Genomic DNA, 20,874 nt, shown 5'->3' on the forward strand with positions numbered 1-20,874 from the left:
CCTTTTCATTTTTGGAAGCAATTTGTATTGATTTATGTATATAAAATCTAATATTTTACAGAGGTTTTATATAGTTAGTACTGTAAACCAAGATAGTTCTTAAAGGAACACTCTTGAAAGATTTGAAAAGATAAGAGAGCTACCTGGGAAGTGAGATGATAATATAATTTCTTGTTTTTGTATTTTTGCAAACTATGCGGTCTAGTGTCTTGAAGTTACCTTTGCGCTCAAATATATAAAGATGCTGCCTGTCTTTGGTCAGTAAGATAAAGGGCATGTATTTGGTAAGCTGGCTGTACGCCCAGAACATGAAAAACTAACTGTTGTCCAGTCTGCAACTTACAGTAGATATAATTAATTGGCATGTGTTGCTGTCTTATCATTTGTTTAGAATGTGTCACAGTAACTCTTTGTGTTTTAAGGTATAAAGGACCATCTTCAGCTACTTATTTTTTAAGTCTGGTGGTTGCAAGCCGGACTTTTGTATATGCATATGAAATAAAGAGACTTCTGCTTCACAGACACATGAACTTTGTCATTTGTATGACAACAAATTAGACAAACGTGCCAAGGCTTTAACACTTAATTTTATGCAAAGAATCAACCACTGAAGTGCAGCCCCACCTCGGTGAGGCATGGCAGCTGTTTCCCACCAACAGCCTCAGTAAACGGCAGATCAGTGTAGAAGGAAGTGCTAAACCAATTTATTGAACTGATGGGCTTCAATTATGATGGGGATTCCTTTAGAACGACCAGAATGTGAAAGTCAGCAGTTGGATTATTATCCATCAACCAAAGTTTGATTGGATGATAATTAAGTATTTGTCTAGGGTTTAAACAGTAGGATACTGAGAAAAAGAGAAATGGCATCTCTAGTGACTACTCACTAGTGGGTCTGATTCGAGGGAACTGGGGGTTGTCTCCTTGGATACCCGCTCTTCGGCAACCTGCCCTGTGCTAACTGGTCCCACGCTGGGGGGGGGTAGGTGGAAAAGCTTAGCCTGGTCCTGTTGAGCAGAGGGCCAGGGCAGAGTACCCCTCACCCACTCCACTGGGTCCTCCCAAACAGCCTTATGGCCATGCACCTGAAAAAAGAAGAAAAACTATTATTAAAATATTAGGGCCCAGAACTTAAAAACACCAAAAAAGAGAATGTAAACCTAACAGTACAGATAACAAAAAATAAAGACAAAAATGTAAAATTAACAGGTAAAATAACCATCTTGCATGCAGACAACATGGGTTTATGGCGATTTCAACAGTCTAGTCAATAGTCAATGTAGGAAAACATTGATAATGGTCAGCAGAATGCAGTCATGATGAAATTGTAGTTAAAAGTACTGAATTTAAATCAAAAGGATAGATGTTAAAATTATATGACCATTAGACTTCATTTAGAACATGTTTCAGTTTTGGTCACCATGCTGCAGGAAAGAGAGAGTACCAAGGAAAGAAAACAGACTAATCTGTGGTCTGAAATGGATATAAGACAAAAGGAACAGAATATTCTTAGTCTGGAACACAGAAGGTTATGTCGGGGAATTTGATGCAGGTATTTGAAAGGCTGTGAACAAGTCACCCAGGGTACTACTTCAACATCAATAGCCACTGAACATGAATGAAAATTAAATCAAGAGATATTCAGACAGAAAACACAAGACACTGCTTTAAATACAGTGTAATGGGATGAACTCTTTGACCACTTTCTTGAAGTTGACAGTGAAGAATCCCTTAAGAAACAAATAGAAGTCCTTTTTTTAAATGACTAGCAACAACATAGGCAGAATTGTTCAGTCGCATTGGTCACTATTTCCACATTCAGTTACCTTCAGGAACATATGTGAATTTTAGTGACATTATTAAAATAGCAGAAGTTCTTTACAGATATGAGTATACAAATAGTTTAAGTTGAAAACTGAAATTTTAAAGCAAAACCTGTTCCATTTCCCCTTCTACATAATGCTCAATATACTAATGATAAGTATCATATACTAATACTAAGTCATAATATTTTGAGAGTGAAGATGTGGAAAATTAATTTAGAACAAAGTTTGATCTACAAAGTACTGAGTACAATCAAACTATTACAATCTGTATCCAAAGCAATTAAAGATTCACGTCCACAGCTAAATCTTAAACTTTAACAGACATTGAAATGGTAATTTATTCCTCTATAAAGAGGATGCTTGGTAGGATACTGTACCTTGATACCATCCTTGGCACCTTCTTGCAGGTAGGGTATGATGGAATGGTTCCAAAGGTCGATGAACCATGAACGGAACTCTTCCACTGTGACTGGGCAGGACAGGAAGAAACAGGGCCCTGAGGAGACAGATGTCTTTCAGCAAAGGGACATATGCAACCTTCATAAGCAGCCTTCCTCTTTAGCAAAAATCTTAACTCCATACATGTCCATCCAACAACCAGTAATTACAAGACCTCAATTAAGTATGTGGAAGAAACCTTTCTGTTTAATGTCAACAGTCCATATATAGGAACATTTCTAAAAAATCCAGGATTAAAGTACCTCACATCTCTCCTTTTACTGCCGAACTGATAGGAAGATTATCTTAAAATTTGTTTCAATTATCATTTTACAGTCTACAAAAATTTAGTTTTACATGAATTTGATTTCAAGATTATTCATTGGCGAGGTTTATAAAGGTTGGATGTCTGGACAACGGACAAATAACCACACTGTTTGAACGTGCGTTCTAGAGGAAATTCGTTTACTTCAGAATTTCTGTGTTGTGACTTAGCCAGTTAAGCTAAATCAGTATTCAATAATACTTTATTCAGTTTAATAAAAACAAAAAAAAAAGCATTTCATGAAGCCCACTCTTGTGTACATACTATAAGGGTTGACATCTATTATGATCAGAGGTGTAAAGGTACACAAAAATAGAGACCTGTTCCAGGTGTACAGAAATTATATTAACCATATTAAACAAAATCTATTAAAATACTTAAATTAATTGTATTTGATTTAATTTAGATTTTATTTTCTATTACAAAATTAAATTCTACAATTCTATTCTACAATTTAATTAAAATTAATTAGTTTAAATAAAAGCAATATGGAAAGAATAAAATATCATGCCTAAGTTCCACTGCAAAAATATTTCAGTTTTAATATCAGGTAACCTGGCAAGAAATAACCTATGAGAAAAGAATCCTATTCATATAGTGGATCTGTAAAGCAGGTATTTGTAGTAATTCTGCCCAGGATTCTGTGTCAGTCCTACCAATGAGAAAGTCAGAGGTGCTGTGCTTCTCCAAGAAGGTGTGCAGGTGGTACCAGAGCTTGGGCACCCAGTCCAGCACCCGCATGAGCTCCTCACTGCAAATGCTGCTCTCATTCTCCGACTCCATCAGCTTCCTGTGCAGGTAACGCACTAAAAAGCCATTAGCTGGCTCCACGTTGTTAGAAAAAGTCACCATTCTGCAGATGATAGGAATCACGAGTTACCTGACAGAGGTTGGGCTCAATCATCATTCAAAAACTCAAATGAAAGAAGAGACTTCTGCTTGTGACTGATGGCAGTATATTTAAATTGATGGTGAAATGCAGTTTGCACTATTTTCATGAATTTTAGCATGTGGTTTTAAGTCTGTTTTTAATACGTTTGTTTGGTTGTTCATATTTTGCTAATAATCTTAAACTGCTGCATCTCAGAGTATTTAAAAGAAAAGGCAAATTTGATCTACTTTGTATTGGTCATTTAATTTACTTAGATTCAGCATAGAGAGATAGCATCTCTGAAGAAAACACAATGTGAAAAGTTCCCAGCAACATAAAAGCAGGTTTTAAAGGTTTCAAAAGATCTACTAGAAAGTGCATATTTTCAAATTATTTTATGATAAAGAAAATCAAACAAACATCTGATTTGAGGTATACAAAGTACATGAGCTTTCAGGTTCAGTAATAAAAGTGAACAGTGAAGGACCCAATGTCATATTTCTGGACCCAGGGTTTTCACTGCAGTCCCTCAGGAAAAATATGCTACTGTACATTCCACAGTATATTACAGTTTAATCTTATTATATATATACACCCTAATTAGGAGAGCTACAAAGTTTTCCAGCACATACCTAAAGCTCAGATGCAAACCGTGATTTGGAGTCATCTTGACTGGCTGATTAGTTGTACCAATAATATAGGGGCTGCAAACAAGAAGAAACATGTAAGATAGTTTCTCTTAACTTTGTACTTAACCATCCAAATCATATGGAATTCCAATAGAAATTAGTGCTACATGTGAATTGCTTTTTTATATTTACTTTATATAGTACATTTTGTTAGTCGCCCTGGACAAAAGGAATGGACAATAGTATTATAGAAGCAGCAAATGAAATCAAAAAGATAAAAGTTTAGGCTGGGCAAACACTTGTCAGAAGATGTTTAATGTAGACAAGTACAGGATATTGTATGCAGTTAGGAAAAAACAGATTATAAATACAAGATAGGAAATAGAGTGAAGGCCTTACAAAAATCCTGACTCACCATTTGTGATATTTGCAGGTCAGGGCACCATTAACAAGCTCACTGATAGAACATGCATCACTAAGGTCATCCAGGATAATAACCAATGGGACATCTCCACTGCTAGTCTCCCGATCAATTTGATTTGCCAGATTGGAAAGATACAGCTGCAGGTCCTGAAAACCAAAATGGAAAGATGATAAATACTTTGCCTTAATACACTGCTTTAATAATTTAATATCTCTTATACAGATTTACATGATGTTGTGTTGCATTCCTTAACATCACTTTAGAACTCAAGAAAGGTTACAAGTGTAACTGTAATTTTGTTGTTACAATTGAAAATATCTGTAGTTCAAGATAATGTGTATATTATGTTATATTATATTAAGATAACATAAGATAAGATATAAGATATTTTGTTTGTGTCCTTTTATAATATAAAGAACCATTTATACAGGGTTATGCCATATTACAACGTGGTACTGTTACACAAATAACACAAATGTGTTCAAATTACAGCCATACAGTATCTAATGAGCAAATTCTTATTTATTTCACAATTCTGCCTTGAAAGTATTGGGGGAAAAGTAGATAACTTTGCTATATTGAGGGTTTCTCAATTTAAAATGGCAAGCCTTTCTAATTGTTTATTTTTTGTTTACTTAGATGTGTAAAAAATGTGAAATGATTGAGGAACATTTTTTTTACAATAAAAGATCATATTAAATTGGTAGCTATAACTCAGTGTAAACAAGAATAAAACACTTGTTAACCGATTATTGGGTTTAACATTTCATAACTAAGTATTTTGAGAAAATAAAAACACGTTATGACAAAACTTGAGCAAATTTATTGCAATAGTAATTTTGAGCTGTTGTAGGCCACTCAATGGAGCTCACCTTGCAGGACTGCTGGTGCATGTTATATGTGACCGTGATGCCTCCTGTGACTTCCCGCCCAGAGCGATCCACCAAGTACTCCGCTAGACGTGAAGTGAGGTAGGTCTTGCCTGTACCGCTGGGCCCCGAGAGTATCAGTCGTCGATGTTTTAGCAGTAGGCTGATGTAGTGTTGCATCATGGGCTTGGGAATCAGAGTCTCAAACACCAGACTGTCCACACACTTCTCCTTCAAACCTATAGAAAGGAAGTGGGGTTGGGGGTGAAACAAGACCTCTTGACATCAGGCTTCATGTTTCTGTTTTTAATGTAAAGATGTTAAAGACCCAGGTAAATGACAAAGGAACACATTCTAAGTTACAACATTCTTAAATGGAGTCTTTTTTTTATAAATAGCTCAACAACAGCAATGGAACATTCTCTCAACAGTCTTTTTAAGTCACTTTAGATATAAGCCCTTGTTTAATGACTGATTAATTATTTTAGAGCAGTATCTTTATCCAATTTGAGAATACTCAGTCATCATGAAATTCAAAATATTTTTTAAATGCAAAACCAATTATAATAATTTAAGAAAGACATGTCACAAAATACAGTTAATGGGGTCTCCTGAGTGTCTCATTCACTGTTATATTGTATACTTCAGACTTCAACAGTTGAAATCTGAGCTGTCATGAACTGACTAAAACTGTGGTTCTTCAAGCAGCTATCAACAAATGGGCAAGTGACAAAGTTTGCTGAGCTTGAGCAGGTTAGGGAATTCTCATATGCCATACAATAGCAATCCTTTGACTAATCATGGCTTTCCACCAATTAATGGGCTCTGTGGCCCTGTTCAATGTGAAAGTAAGAAAAAGGTGTACATTTGGGGGGACACTCACGTACTGTATGGTGTTCTTTTTCATGCAGGAATGAGGAGGACGGTATTTACCAAACAGGTTAAAGGCACCAAACAGCTACTGATCATTTATCATTCCTAACCTTTCTTATGTGCTTATAACTGAGTTGACATCAAAAGCATTATAATCACTAACACCGAGCTTATTCTTTCATAGTCAGGTTATTGTCTGGTGTTGGAAAAGAAAAAAACTACTTACTGCTTCAAAACCTAAACATTTAAGATGCTTATATGTGAGAAGCCACAAACTTATGTCTCACCCTATAACTTCATTATGCTCCTTTGATTTAATGAACAGCTGCAGACTTGGAATGGTGCAAAATGATTTAAGAACATGGCTCTGAGTACTGAAGAAAATTATCCTTCTTAACTTATAATTCATAAGAGTTCCACTGTTCCTAGGAACACAGTGGTTAATTTAAAGTCTGTGGAAAATAAACGTAGCAGGATTTGGGAGACCAAAAATCAGTTCCACTTAGTTCTAGAACACTTTTATGTACTGACTTAAAAGTAATTTATTTTGACATTTACTTTTAGAATGTTTTGACTTTACTTGTGCCCAAGGTCTTACTCTGAAGACCCCCTGCTGTGTCTGACAACAGTAACCAGTCTAACAGCCCAACAGTCTAACATTCACTTTCAAGATTCTACTTTTCACTCAGGCTACAAAAGATTCTAGATGATTTGCTTTTATAAAACACAATGTTTTCAAGTGCATTTCTCTTTCATGAGGTTTCAAAGTGTACTTTAAACCTTAGGACCACGAGACTTATTTTAGCTGTGTTTTCCAACACTAGTGATAACAAATAGGTTATTATCCGTGATGTTAGAGACATGATAGAATTAGTCATCTAGCCTACTGTTCCTTAATATGTCAAAGCAGGGGAAGGGCAGTTTGATATTGAAAGATACATCTGAAAAGGACATGCCACTGCATGCTAACATAACTCCTCATTTAAACCATCATAATAGGGATACAATCACTGACCTTTACCACAAAAAATACATACATCTCATGTGCCCTTCATACAACTGACCTTTCAATGTCACAGAGATGTTGTTGACTCCTTTGCTCATACATCTGGATGGCAATACTTCAGGTGTCTCTGTACCCAGGATCCTTTTGCCATTGTTGATGCTGTAGCTATAGATGGAGTCAACAGATAATCCTAGACTGGAGGCAGGGTCCACAACTATAATGTAGTCCTGATGGGAGGAAGAGTGACAATGGGTCTGGTTTAAACTAAGTTTTGAAGCTCTGTGCACACAATCTAATCAGCCTGTCTCCTCATACAGCAGTTTTATTTCTCACTTTTAAACCATAATCCTTCATTTTTGTTGTTGAGAATTTGTGAAATACTCCCTATAATAAGCTGTGGCTGTACACACGGTTCAGTAAATACATTTAAACAGTCCCCTTTCTTTACTATTCCTCTTTTTTGCGGTTTTTCTTCATTTTATTGTGATCAGGATCTTGTGTTGAATTCTAATATATTAGAATTGATTTCAATTTTCTTTATAAAACAGAATTACACATAAAAGGACGTCAGTATTAAAAGCTGTAAAACACACTGTCAAATCAGTAGGCTTACAGTAAAACCTGGATCAGGGGACCAAATATCCAAATATTGGGAGACCAAAGATTAAAATTCTCCTAGGCTTTGGCAATGAACCATAGGTCCCAAGAAGCTTAATAGGAGCTTAACTGAAAGAAGAAATTACTGTAAATAGAAAGTAGATTTCAACTGAAACACTTATAGTCTAAAACTTTGTGAACCACAGTAAGCCCATTAAAAGGTTAACTTTAAATTAACAGTATTCTGTTAGTTTTTTTTTCTTTTTGTTTAATCCTATTATTTTTATTTAATTTAAAATTATTTAAATTTGATTAAATGATTGAATTTTTCCAGTCACTCAGACTTGTAGCCACTACTCAAAGATAGCTATGAAATAGATACCTATTTTAAGAATAGCAGCTTTTTACAACAAGAACTAGAATGTACTCCACTTAATTCATCATTTTCATGCAAACTTAAATAAACAATTTTAAAAGAATATCTGAAAAGTAAATAAATAAAAAATGGTGATTGGGTGTTAAAGTTCGATAAAAACACATTAAGAAGTCACCTTGAAGGCCTGAATGACCGCTTTGTCAAGCATGGTCCAGTCTGTCTTTGCATTGATTTTCACTGAGCCAATGAAGAAATCCTGCTGTTTAACATCCTGGACAAGAGCAGAGCAGCCAGTCATGTCAATTTGTTGTGGTTAACTTTCATTTCATTTTCAAAACTAGATTACAAAATCTATTTTATAAACAGAGAATATATTATAACTTCATAGGAAAGCAGCATTATAGCAGTAACTTCGAGAGCAAAGATGCAAAAATAAAAAATCTAAACTTTCTTCATTAGTTTTAACTGTCTTATTACAGAGCCCTACCAAGATACTTCTGCACACATGGTAACTGCATCAACCTTCAGCATGACTTGAACCAGCTTATGCATGAGGGCAGCTTTGGGATCCTTTGAGCAGAAAAGTGCTACATAAATGCCATCCATTTTTAACGTTATCTGAAGTCAGGGCTGAATAGAGGCACTTACATCTTTGAAAATCTGCAGATCTGGCACACAGACCACCACACGAAGACGATGCTCATCCTTCTGGGAGGAAGTACTCATCGCGTCCATTGGAGACAAATCTGAAGAGAAAAGGAAGTTTGAGGGATTGAGAAATAGACTTGTCTCTGAGGAGAAACATCTTAAATCCTTATTACACTTCTGAACTATCAAAGCTGTCCAGATTTTGTTTCTAAAGGTACTGTCATCTCTGTGGTTTTTTATTATACTTTTTCTACAGGGATAGTCCTGACTTGCCCTAGAGTGCCCCAATCAAGGTTAATTCTACACAGTTTCTGATAACAGTTTTTAATTATGTTATCTAGTAGTATAATTTGTTCAGTACAGCATGGAGCAGCCTTGTAAGGGTGTAGAGGACTAATATTTCATGCTCTTACTGAATTGAGCAATGATTAGTACAACATATAAAAATGAAATTATTCCCCATCTATTTAAGGATTAATCTGTAAAACCTGCTCTACTGTGGTTTTCAGGCCGATGAGTGACAGGCTCCACTCCAGTAAATTTTAAATGTGGAATAGGTCAGGGTAAATATGATTCATTGAAAGAGGTAACTGCAGATTTATTACAGAACTGCAAGATCATAACACTTTGTAATATACAGTGTATGCAGGGATGCATACGCTTTGAATCTTCTTTCACATCTTCTGTCTGCAAACAGATATAAACTGCAAACTCACAAGTGCCACTGTAAGATGACATGATTTTTTGAGGCACAGCAAGCCAAGTATGTCTGGCTGAATCACGAACATTTAAAATGGGCAGCACTTGGCCAACTTTGTGCCAGGTTGGAGACTTTTGACAAATCCCAGAATCAAATTGGTGTTATCCAAAATGCACTATGCACAAATATACAAACTGCTTAACCTTTCAGGAACCTCTCCTACAGTACCTGTGAATCATTTTTTTTCCAAACTATTGGGGGAATGTAACTCAAATAGCATATAAAGTTTCTCATGAGTTGATATTAACCACCATACCTGGTTCATTGCACTCGCTTAGGCTCAGGCTGAAGGACTGGGTGAGGGACATGGCCATAGATTGCCGTGGTGATGATGAGGTAAGCAGTGTGGTCAAACTCTGTGGTTGGGAGATGGATGAGGGAGGGGCAGAACTGGGAGCAGTTGTCCCTGTCTTTAGCTGATCATTCTCTGCCTTCAGATTCTCCACTGTCATCTATGAGAAAACAGAAAACTTATTTGTATGATAGTGACCTTTAATTTGTTCACATTTCAAGAAATGCATGATAAAATACATACTCCAAGGGTTCCATTCATCCATTTTCTAACTGCTTTTTCCAATACAGGCTCGTGGGAGACCTGAAGCCTATCCCAGTAAGCAATGGGCAAAAGGTAGAATACATCCTGAATGGGACACCAGTTTATGGCAGGGTACTCACAGACCAACACAAACATGCACACACTCACACCAGGGACAGTTCTCCCAGAATCAAATTTATCTTTGGCATGTGGGAAGAAACCACACTTGAAGGAAATGCACACAAACACGGGAGAACATACAAACTCAGCACAGAAATGCTAACAAAATTCTACCACAAAGCAGAACACTAAATTAATGGGACATTAAAGGACACTGACACAGCTAACAAAATATCACACATTACTGTGCTAGCCCAAAAGAATAACTATTTATAAGGCAGTGCTTGCCAACCATACTAAAAAGTAACTCTTTATACTTCTATGTTTAACACAGATTACATTTAAAAAATCTTTTTCTGCATGCAATGTATACCATCTTACAATTATTATACAATTCTTAGGGATTTATTTCACACGTTTTTTAATATTGATATATTTATTATGGTCACTAGTGAGAGAATTTGTCTTATAAAATGTCAGATACATTGTTAGAAATACAATGTTTATTCTCTTTTGAGGGATCAAACATTTATTTATATCTTATTTCACTAGTTTGCTTTTACTGTGTAAATAATTTACTAACATCATTTACTAATTATCCTGCTAGAATAACAGAAAATTACTAACTGCAACTTAAGTGTGAGCTGGCTATGCGCCTGGAACGTGAAGGGCAGAGCCAGCTTCGGGCAGCCTGACCAGAACTGAGAACGCCTGATATCTGCTTTAAGACACAATTAACAAAATCTAGAAGTACATAGTGTCTGCTTAAAAAATAAATAAAGAAACCCAAGAATATTCTTACAGTTTATTACGCACCAAGGCTAGCAGCCTTGGCTTTACACCATATATGGCATGGAATTGTACTGAAACTGTTCTGGGTGGGTTTTCTGTTTGTGATGTTGTATAAAAAGCGTCCTTTTGTACCAATAAGTTGAGTCAGTGCTTCATCGGTTTTGGCTCCCATGTGCACACATAATAAAGGTAATGCCTGCTTCATACACACCCGGATCGCGTCTCCTTTGTTGGACACAACACTTTTTTAAATTAAAGACCTTTACATCATGTTACGTGACCTTCACTGATTTGTAAATGACAGGTTGTACAGTTAAAACAGCTTTTCATACCTCCATTCAAGCAGTAAGTTTACAATGTAAAGTAAAACTATAGGGAATGCTAATAAGAACTGTTTAGTAGTACCTACTCATTCACTACACATCTAAAAACATCTTGACAAAATATGTAGTATCTCTTATGGAGCAAGATTTGCATACTTTAAGTTTCTAAGCCAAAAAAGGAAGTTATCTCTATGACAGCACAGCAGTCAACCAAGTCAACAAGATCAGACTTTCAGCTTACTTTCAAGTTAAATTTCTCAAGTTTTCTCAATCCCAGATTTAATTTGTTTCATTACGAACAAAATCTGCATCAGAAATGTCTGTCTTTCTAAAATAACCTTTGTTAAAAGAACCACTTGTTTTTCCACTTCCACGTGTGACCAAGATAACTGACATTGATTATATACTGTACAGATGCAGCCATTCAAAGTGCGCGGTACAGACACCGCAGTACAGATACCGCAGGTAAGATGACACGCGATACCGCGGTGCGTGATTGGTTGACCGACAGGGGCACTCGTGGTCCGTTGGTCTGTCGTAGAAAGACTTACTGTAAACGCCTTTACTGTGCCCGTTGTAGATATTGAATTTTACCACTGAAGGGAAATCTTAGTAGCTGAGCATAAAAAGAATAGGAGCATACTGTAACGCGTGTGAAGGCCATAAACGATATTAATTTTGGAACGTAAACATACAGTATATGGCTGGTCTTGGTACTTTAAAGAAAGAAATACACACCAGTATTCCATTTCTCCCTAAACATTGTAAGCTTCGAAGTCTTTAACTAACGTGAAACCGGAGTCAACAAGCATACTTTTAGAATTTGATTAAAAGGGAATATAATATGGAATCGCGTATCTAAAGAATTTAATAACGGTATGATTATATCCGTGTACTGCGGCAGGACTGTGTAAGGCTGTTTCGCCTACCTGATCATGCGAGCTGTCTTGTAGCCTACTGGTCTAGGCGCGTGACTACCAGCTGGCAGGTTGTGTGTTCGAATCCAGCTGGTGTTGGACTTTTCATTTTTATTTATTTTTTAATCGCGTAACATAAACATATTAGCGTATGCAAACTGTACTGTATACAGTATGTATATGTATATTTGATGTCTTAACTGTGCCCGTTTAATTGAATTAAAAAAAAAATATTTAACACGAACATTAAGCTGTTTACATCTTCCACCTGAGAACAGTCACCGGTTGCTACCCAACGCAGAATGGTGATTGGCTGACACCATCTGACACCCTTCTGATTGGAGAAAAAAGACGTGCTGGCGTGCTATACACACTACCAGGAAGAGGATTTCTTTCTATTCAAAACATGTATTTTAAAAGTTTAAGAAGTAAAAACCTTACAGCGTACACAGATTTCTAAACTGATCAGGATCGTTATCTTTGTCTTATGCATAATAATGTTCACCGTTCTGTCCAGCAAATTAATAATAAACTTTATTTTATATAGCGTTTTAAACGAATAAGTAATTAGATTGCTCATAAACCTAATCACTTGCTTTTTCTTTTTATTTAGGCTCAGATTTCAACTATAGATCGTATTATTAATAACCATAATAACAACCAACCAACAAAAACAACCATATAAACATAATGGTGGTGCTGGACCTTCCAGTTTTATTTATTTATTTTTTAATCGCGTAACATAAACATATTACCGTATGCAAACTGTACTGTATACAATATGTATATGTATATTTAATGTCTTAACTGTGCCCGTTTAAGTATTGAATATTCATATCTAATTTTACCACTGAAGGGAAATCTTAACATAAACATACAGTATATGGCTGGTCTCGGTACTTTAAAGAAAAAAATACACACCGGTATTCCATTTCTCCCTAAACATTGTAAGCTTCGAAGTCTTTAACTAACGTGATACCGGAGTCAACAAGCATACTTTTAGAATTTGATTAAAAGGGAATATAATATGGAATTGCGTATCTCAAGAAATTAATAACGATATAATTATATTCATGTTGCAAAAGAACTGCAACGGACATAAAAACTCCCTTGCATGGTTTCATTACGACCAGAATCGGTCTTGAGATATTTTTAACTTGATTTACAGTATTTGAGAGGTATGTCTTAACACCGATACTACAGTGCTTAAGTACTGCTCACGTATATGTTTCTAGGTTTATATTATGCATTTCATCCGGTCAAATTACTTTTGAGCAATAAGAAGCGAGAAACGGTATGCGTTTTACTTTCGTTTTGTGCTGGGACCCGTGGATTGATTAGAGATATCAAGTACATACAAGTCATTTTTTAAATGTTGTAGTTCGTCTTGAAAAAATGTTACGAGTACATCATCTATCAACAATTACACAGGTTCTGTTTCCATATTGCGGATTTTGGTTACGTAATATTATTTTCTAGATTTCACGTTGTGAATATGATGGGATGTCTGATGGGATGTTCCTAAAAATCCATCCTCTGTAAAACGTCTTCTCTAGTTGTCCTGCATATGTATTCGCTAATGAAGCTGTGTGTTCTGAGCCTAGATCTCTACATTTCTGTATGAACCAGCTTAGAGGATTAAAGACAGCTTGTGTTTAAATTGAGTGTAAGGCAATTTATGCTTCTAAAGTCATGGTCAGCATTTATCTTTGTACTGTGTTGAAAACTTGTTCTGTGCCAAGTCACATTATTTTATAGCGTTTTTAAAGCGTTATCAAATACGGTGTTACTGTAGTTTCCTGAGTCCCATGTCACATGGTCTGTGATTGAAACCTGTAAAACCGGTTTAATTCGTCACAGCCAGCACTCTTCAGGTGTGAGGGTCTTCTGCTCAGAATGAAACGCTAAAATGTTTGTGTATATTCTAATGGTAGTGGGGGCGGGGTGTGTGGGAACAGGTTTGGTTGAAACATTTTCTCTGAAAGCATTTTCTTCTTGTAACCGATCTTGTTACAGCATGTTACAGTTTACTATTATTAACCATATTAATTTTAAGTGCTTAATGTAAAATCTTGTAAAAATATATTTTCATTGTTCAAATATACATTAAGTCTGACTATCATATAATAAGTTAAATACAAAACTAAAGAAAAAATAGGGTTAAATATAATTCAAAATATTTTGCTAACAATGTTAACTGTTCATGAATAATAAAATGTATTAACTAAGGAGTAGGATGGCACAGTTGTTAGTATGTTTTTTGTTTTTTTTTTAACCCAATCTCCGGGAAACCATTAGTACGATGGTGAATCGGAGATTCTCAACCCTTGCTGCGTACGACTGGAAAAGAATTCGTGATCGGATCAACAAAATGCTTCATAGGAGGAGGCGGTCTTTTCCTCTTGTCTAACAGTCTGTCCACAAACAAAAGATTCCTGTTAGACAAGAGGAATTGAAAAAAAAACAATGTTGTCAATGAAAACTGGTGTGTGTGTCTCTCCCTGCTGGATGTCCCTCTCACAAACTGCTGAATTAATAAAATAATTTTATTGAAAACGAGTTTGCGATTGTCTGGTCTTTAAATTCTGGAGATACGCGATTCCATATTATATTCCCTTTTAATCAAATTCTAAAAGTATGCTTGTTGACTCCGGTATCGCATTAGTTAAAGACTTCGATGCTTAAAATGTTTAGGGAGAAATGGAATACTGGTGTGTATGTTTTCTTTAAAGTACCGAGACCAGCCATATACTGTATGTTTAAGTTCCAAAATTAATATCGTTTATGGGCTTCACACGCGTTGCAGTATGCTCAGGCACTAAGTAAAAGGAAATGCTTCGTATTGCTTGACTAATTTTAAAAACTAAGTTATAAATATAAAAATTGCAGGCGCTGCTCTGGTGCGTCGGCTCCTACACAGTGCCTGTCTGCCGTAAGCGTTACAATATACATACAGTACCCAACACTGCTTGTACCCATCTGTCATGCAAATAAAGCACCTTGAATTGAATTGAATTGAGGGGAGAAGGGGGGATACTAAAGCCAATACTGGCTCAATGGGCTTTGACGTGCTAATGCGTTGGTTTAACGGTCCGGGTGTGGCAGGCTTCCAATGTCAACTCGACTCGATTAGAAGACAATGATTGTATTTTAGCCCTAAATGAATTAATAGCAAACATGGTTTACATAAAATACATTTTTCCAAGAAAGTTTATAATAATACGATCTATAGTTGAAATCTGAGCCTACTTTAAAAATAAAGGAAATGCATTTTCAGAGAGCAATCACGCTGTGTTTATGTAGAAAAAGTGATTAGGTTTATGAGCAATCTAATTACCTATTCGCTTAAAACGCTATATAAAATAAAGTTTATTTAGAGATGAATGATCAGTGTCGCAGTTTAAATAATGTGAGTCAGGAAACTACCACAGCGCCACCTGATTTAATAACGCAATAAAAACGCTATAAAATAATGTGACACAGTACAGCACAGTACAACAATACTGACCATGACTTTAGAAGCATAAATTACCTTAGACTCAATTTAAACACAAGCTGTCTTTCTGTATGAACCTCTAAGCTGGTTCATACAGAAAATGTAGAAATGCATTAGCCTGATCATGATTAAAAAACACATAATTAAACACGCGTTTGCGATTTAAATCAGAACACGATTTAAATCAATATAAATGTTTATATTGTAACGCATACTGTCCAGCCTCCATTTCTCTATAAAAATTTACTGTTGCACACACACACACACAATAGAAGCAGGAACCGCTGTCAGAAGGGAAGATATATTCAAAATATCGCAAATATCGATCATGTTGCGATATTTTGAAATATAAAAGTCAATTGATTGTCCATAATATCGCTTACCTATTTTTTCGAAGAAATGTTTGTTAAAATAAAAGTCCAGCACCAGCTGGATTCGAACACACAACCTGCCAGCTGGTAGTCACGCACCTAGACCAGTAGGCTACAAGACAGCTCGCATGATCAGGTAGGCGAAACAGCCTTACACAGTCCTGCCGCAGTACACGGATATAATCATACCGTTATTAAATTCCTGAGATACGCGATTCCATATTATATTCCCTTTTAATCAAATTCTAAAAGTATGCTTGTTGACTCCGGTATCACATTAGTTAAAGACTTCGAAGCTTACAATGTTTAGGGAGAAATGGAATACCGGTGTGTATTTTTCCTTGTGATATTTTAAGCTCTAGTTGAATGATAGGTGTCGCATTTTAAATCATTTTCGTAGCTAGAAATTATGAAACGCCCTGTTAAAAGCAAGGAAGTTTTTATGCCCCGTTGAAGTAAAACAAAATGCCTGACAAAGTATGGCTTGGACAGATTCCAAGTGCTTGTACAAATGTGCTAAAGAAATTATACTTTGAGTATACAGCTTGTCCAAAGTCATCCATTATCAATACTACTAGTAATATCTTCAGTAAAGGCTTTGATGCATAAATATTTCTGATAAAGGTAGGTTGTGTACTTCTGTCCAACTGAGCAATCTTGCTTTCATAATATATACCAACATTTTAATGACTGATGATTAACATGCTGTAATACACAGTTCAAAATTAAAGGCTCAAATGCTGTACATGAGAGGTTAAGCTCCCCCTGGCGGTTTTACAAGGCGACGCCGGATAGTTAGTCACGTGACACACGTGACACCGCGTGATACTGTGACATGCCCACCGGGGTATGCCGCGAAATACCTCACCCATTTTGAATGGCTGCATCTGTATATCGTATCATGAACCGCATGGAAAAATGAGGTTTTCTCCTGAATCTATTAGATCCATGTAAGTCTTATAGTTAGAAAGAGGAATGCTTTCTCTCCATCAAAACTTAAGATGTATAGATTTAAAAAAAACAGGAGGGTGCTGTAGCACAGTAAAAACTGAAAATTGCCTGTACCATCCAAAATGAAGGTACAGGTATTTAAAGGAACTTGAGACAGCTTAGGTGAGAAGGTGAAATACAGACAGTATGATGACCCAATTTAAAGTTTACGGTACCTGCATATTGTTCATTGCTTCCCGGAGCTGCTCCAGCTGGTGGGCAGAGCTAAGGGCCTCCAGTCGGATATCTGTCAGTTTCATTTCCTTCTCCCATAATTCCGAGCGCAGCTCTGATACCACCTTCTCCTCATTCTCTGGTTCCTCATTCCCCTCAAAAATTCTGATCACAAAAAAGAGGGGGTTTACAATTAATAATTGCCTTTACGAGTACCATCATAAAATTCCAGATTTGACCTCACAGAAAAATTGAAATCAGGTAATAAATGAAAAGCATTTTTCTCATGAACAATCCATAATACTACTTAATGACTATGGTTGCATAGTAGAACCTTTTTTTTCTAAACAGAGGATATGTTTCCACTTATTTCTAGTAAGTTCCTTCATCCATCCATTTTCGAAGCGCTTCTTCCAATTCAGGCTTGCAGAGGAGCTGAAGCCTATTCCAGCAATCAACAGGCGCAATTACCTGAAGCCAATTAAATACAGTTGCAAGAAGTTTGTGAACCCTTTGGAATTACCTGGATTTCCGCAATAATTACTCATAAAAATGTGGTCTGATCTTCAACTTCAAGTCACAACAATAGACAAACACAATCTGCTTAAACTAATAACACACAAACAATTGTACTTCTTCTTGTCAGTACTGAACACATCGTTTAAACATTCACAGTCTTGGTTGGAAAAAGTATGTGAACCTCTAGGCTAATGACTTCTCCCGAAACTAATTGGAGTCAGGTGTTCCAATCAATGAGATGAGATGAGATTGGAGATGTGGGTTGGAGGTGCCCTGCCCTATAAAAAAGGCACACAAAGCTTGGCTACTGACAGAGTCTACTCTATAAAGAACTGTTCATGTGAACCATGCCCTGATAAAAAGATGCATAAAGCTGGAAAAAGCTACAAAAGCAATTCTAAAGGCCTGAGTGTTCATCAATCCACAGTAAGACAAACTGTCTATAAATGGAGGATATTCAGTACTGTTGCTACTCTCCCTAGGAGTGGGCGTCCTGCAAAGATCACAGCAAGAGCGCAGCATACAATGCTGAAGGAGGTGAAAAAGAACCCTAGGGTAACAGCAAAGGACCTGCAGAAATCTCTTGAACTTGCCAAAGTCTCTGTTCATGTCTACATTATAAGAAAAACACTGAACAAGAATGATGTTAATGGAAGGACACCACAGAGCAAACCACTGCTCTCCAAAAAAAAACCTTTGCTGTACATCTCAAGTATTCAAAAGACCACCTGGATGTTCCACAATGCGAATGGGACAATGTTCTGTGGATGGATGAGACAAAAGCTGAACTCTTCGGCAGAAACGTTGCTTGGAGGGAAAAAAAAAAAACTGCACACCAACACCAAAACCAAAACCTCATCCCAACCGTGAAGCATGGTGGAGGGAGCATCATGGTTTGGGGTTGCTTTGCTGCCGCAAGGCCTGGGCAACTTGCTATCATAGAGGGACCAATGAATTCAAAAGTGTATCAAGAAATTTTACAGGAGAATGTCAGGGTGGCAATCCGTCACCTGAAGCTTAATAGAAGTTGGGTGATGCAACAAGACAATGACCCGAAACACGGGTGTAAATCAACAACAGAATGGCTTAAACAGAAGAAAATCGTGTTCTGGAATGGCTAAGTCAGAGTACAAACCTCAACCCAATTTAGATGCTGTGGCATGACTGAAGAGAGCTGTTCACGCAAGGAATCCCAGAAATAATCAATGAACTGAAACAGTTTTGGAAGGAGGAATGGTCTAAAATTCCTCCTAACTGTTGTGCAAATCTCATCAGCAGCTACAGGAAACATTGGGTGGAGGTTATTGCTGGAGGTTCTACCCGTTACTAAATACAAGGGTTCACATACTTTGTCTAGCGTGGACTGTGAATGTTTAAACAATGTGTTCAATATTGACAAGAAGAAGTACAATTGTTTGTGTTATTAGTTTAAGCAGATTGTGTTTGTCTATCATGATGACTTAAAGATCAGACCACATTTCAGCACTCCATTTTCGTCTCATAGTCCCAAAACACACAGTTGCAAGAAAAAGTTTGTGAACCCTTTGGAATTACCTCAATTTCTGCATTAATTACTTTTAAGTATTAATTACCTGGATTTCTGCATTAATTACTCTTATAAGTAATTAATGCAGAAATTGAGGTTATTCCAAAGGGTTCACAAACTTTTTCTTGCAACTGTGTGTTTTGGGACTATGAGAGGAAACTGGAGTGCTCAGACTAAACCCACACAAACGCAGGGAGAACATACAAACTCCATGCAGATAGCACCCCGTGTCCAGAATTTAACCCAGCACTCACCCAGAATCCTTGCACCACCATGCCACCCTATTTGTAGTACATAAACAATTTTAAATATTCTTCTTTTGAGAGATTCAAAATCTCAAGTCTTGTTGTGAACAACATTACAGGCCCTTAATATAGTTTAAAGACAATCCCACGTCTTCTCTCTCTACTTGACAAATAAGCAACATGTTGAATAGGCTTACATCTTTTACACGCCAGACTGCCATTGCCTTGTGTTTGCCCTTGGTTTAACACTAATCTGTGCTTTGAAGCAACAGATCCTAGAACATAGAAAAGGCATAGTTGGGCTATAGCTGTGGAAATATTTAAATGAGTATTAAATAAATATACTGTATTATGCACTACCTTTTCGTTTTTTAAATATGTATATACCATCATCACACAACATAAAAAATGTTTTCAATTTAACTGCAAACAATCACATGTTGTGCTATAAAAACAGGTAATGATGAACTTAAGTCCAGCGAACATAAATTATTTTATCTACACTCTAAGCGAAAATAATGACCTATTCAAAAAGGTCAAAAAGTATAATCAAACTTACACTGAGGAGGAAGTGGATGTGGATGATGTGAGGGACAAGGCTGTATTCTCTGCCCCTTCATGGACCAGTTTTGGGGAAGATGGGGCAGAAGAGTCTGGTGTGGCAATTTCCTCTATGTCTGAATATGATGTGGCCGATTTGGGTCCCTTCTTGATGCTGAAGGCCTTGTTGAAGGAGGTCCTCAGCTGCAATTGGAGAGGCAGACAGACAGTGGCTCATCAATTAAACTATGTTTTTGGAAAAATGACATTTTTTGTAATGAACAATAGTGCAAGTCGAACCTCTATGGAGTTCATAGTGCAAGTCGAACCTCTGTGGAGCTTAGAGGCTTACATTATTGTCTGTAATAAATATTAACCCTGTTGAATTCACATTAGAGCATATCTAAAATATCTATTTTTTTCATTTTGTTTTTAGTTCTTACATTGCTCAAAGCAGAAACTAACTTTGAGCAAAATATATTTATTACATGATTAACACCATCCCAGAGCTTTCATTTCCAGTATGATTTGTCTAGATTTACAGTATGTCACTCAATGTCCATTACAAGGTTTTAACACACCCAGCTGTTTTTGATTAATTGTTGATCAACACAATTATAGAATTACTAATTACAATTATCAAGGAGCTAGATTTACCAAGAGT

At 36.4% G+C, this 20,874-nt stretch overlaps 1 protein-coding gene across 6 annotated transcripts in view; it reads right to left on the bottom strand.

Moving 5' to 3' along the window:
• nav1a (neuron navigator 1a) overlaps positions 1-20,874 on the bottom strand; it is a 257,501-nt gene that overhangs the window by 9,403 nt on the left and 227,224 nt on the right. For all 6 annotated transcript variants that reach the window (XM_015342167.2, XM_015342163.2, XM_069190243.1 and 3 more), the window contains 12 exons: positions 20,230-20,414; positions 17,363-17,525; positions 9,899-10,094; positions 8,883-8,980; positions 8,410-8,505; positions 7,320-7,488; positions 5,386-5,621; positions 4,505-4,659; positions 4,093-4,164; positions 3,246-3,442; positions 2,204-2,322; positions 888-1,085 (listed from right to left, as the gene is read on the bottom strand). In XM_015342167.2, the coding sequence (XP_015197653.2) occupies positions 888-1,085; positions 2,204-2,322; positions 3,246-3,442; positions 4,093-4,164; positions 4,505-4,659; positions 5,386-5,621; positions 7,320-7,488; positions 8,410-8,505; positions 8,883-8,980; positions 9,899-10,094; positions 17,363-17,525; positions 20,230-20,414 (1,884 nt within the window). The remainder of the gene's footprint in view (positions 1-887; positions 1,086-2,203; positions 2,323-3,245; positions 3,443-4,092; positions 4,165-4,504; positions 4,660-5,385; positions 5,622-7,319; positions 7,489-8,409; positions 8,506-8,882; positions 8,981-9,898; positions 10,095-17,362; positions 17,526-20,229; positions 20,415-20,874) is intronic.

The sequence above is a fragment of the Lepisosteus oculatus genome, chromosome 5, assembly GCF_040954835.1.
Source record: "Lepisosteus oculatus isolate fLepOcu1 chromosome 5, fLepOcu1.hap2, whole genome shotgun sequence".
Taxonomy (NCBI): Eukaryota; Metazoa; Chordata; class Actinopteri; order Semionotiformes; family Lepisosteidae; genus Lepisosteus; species Lepisosteus oculatus.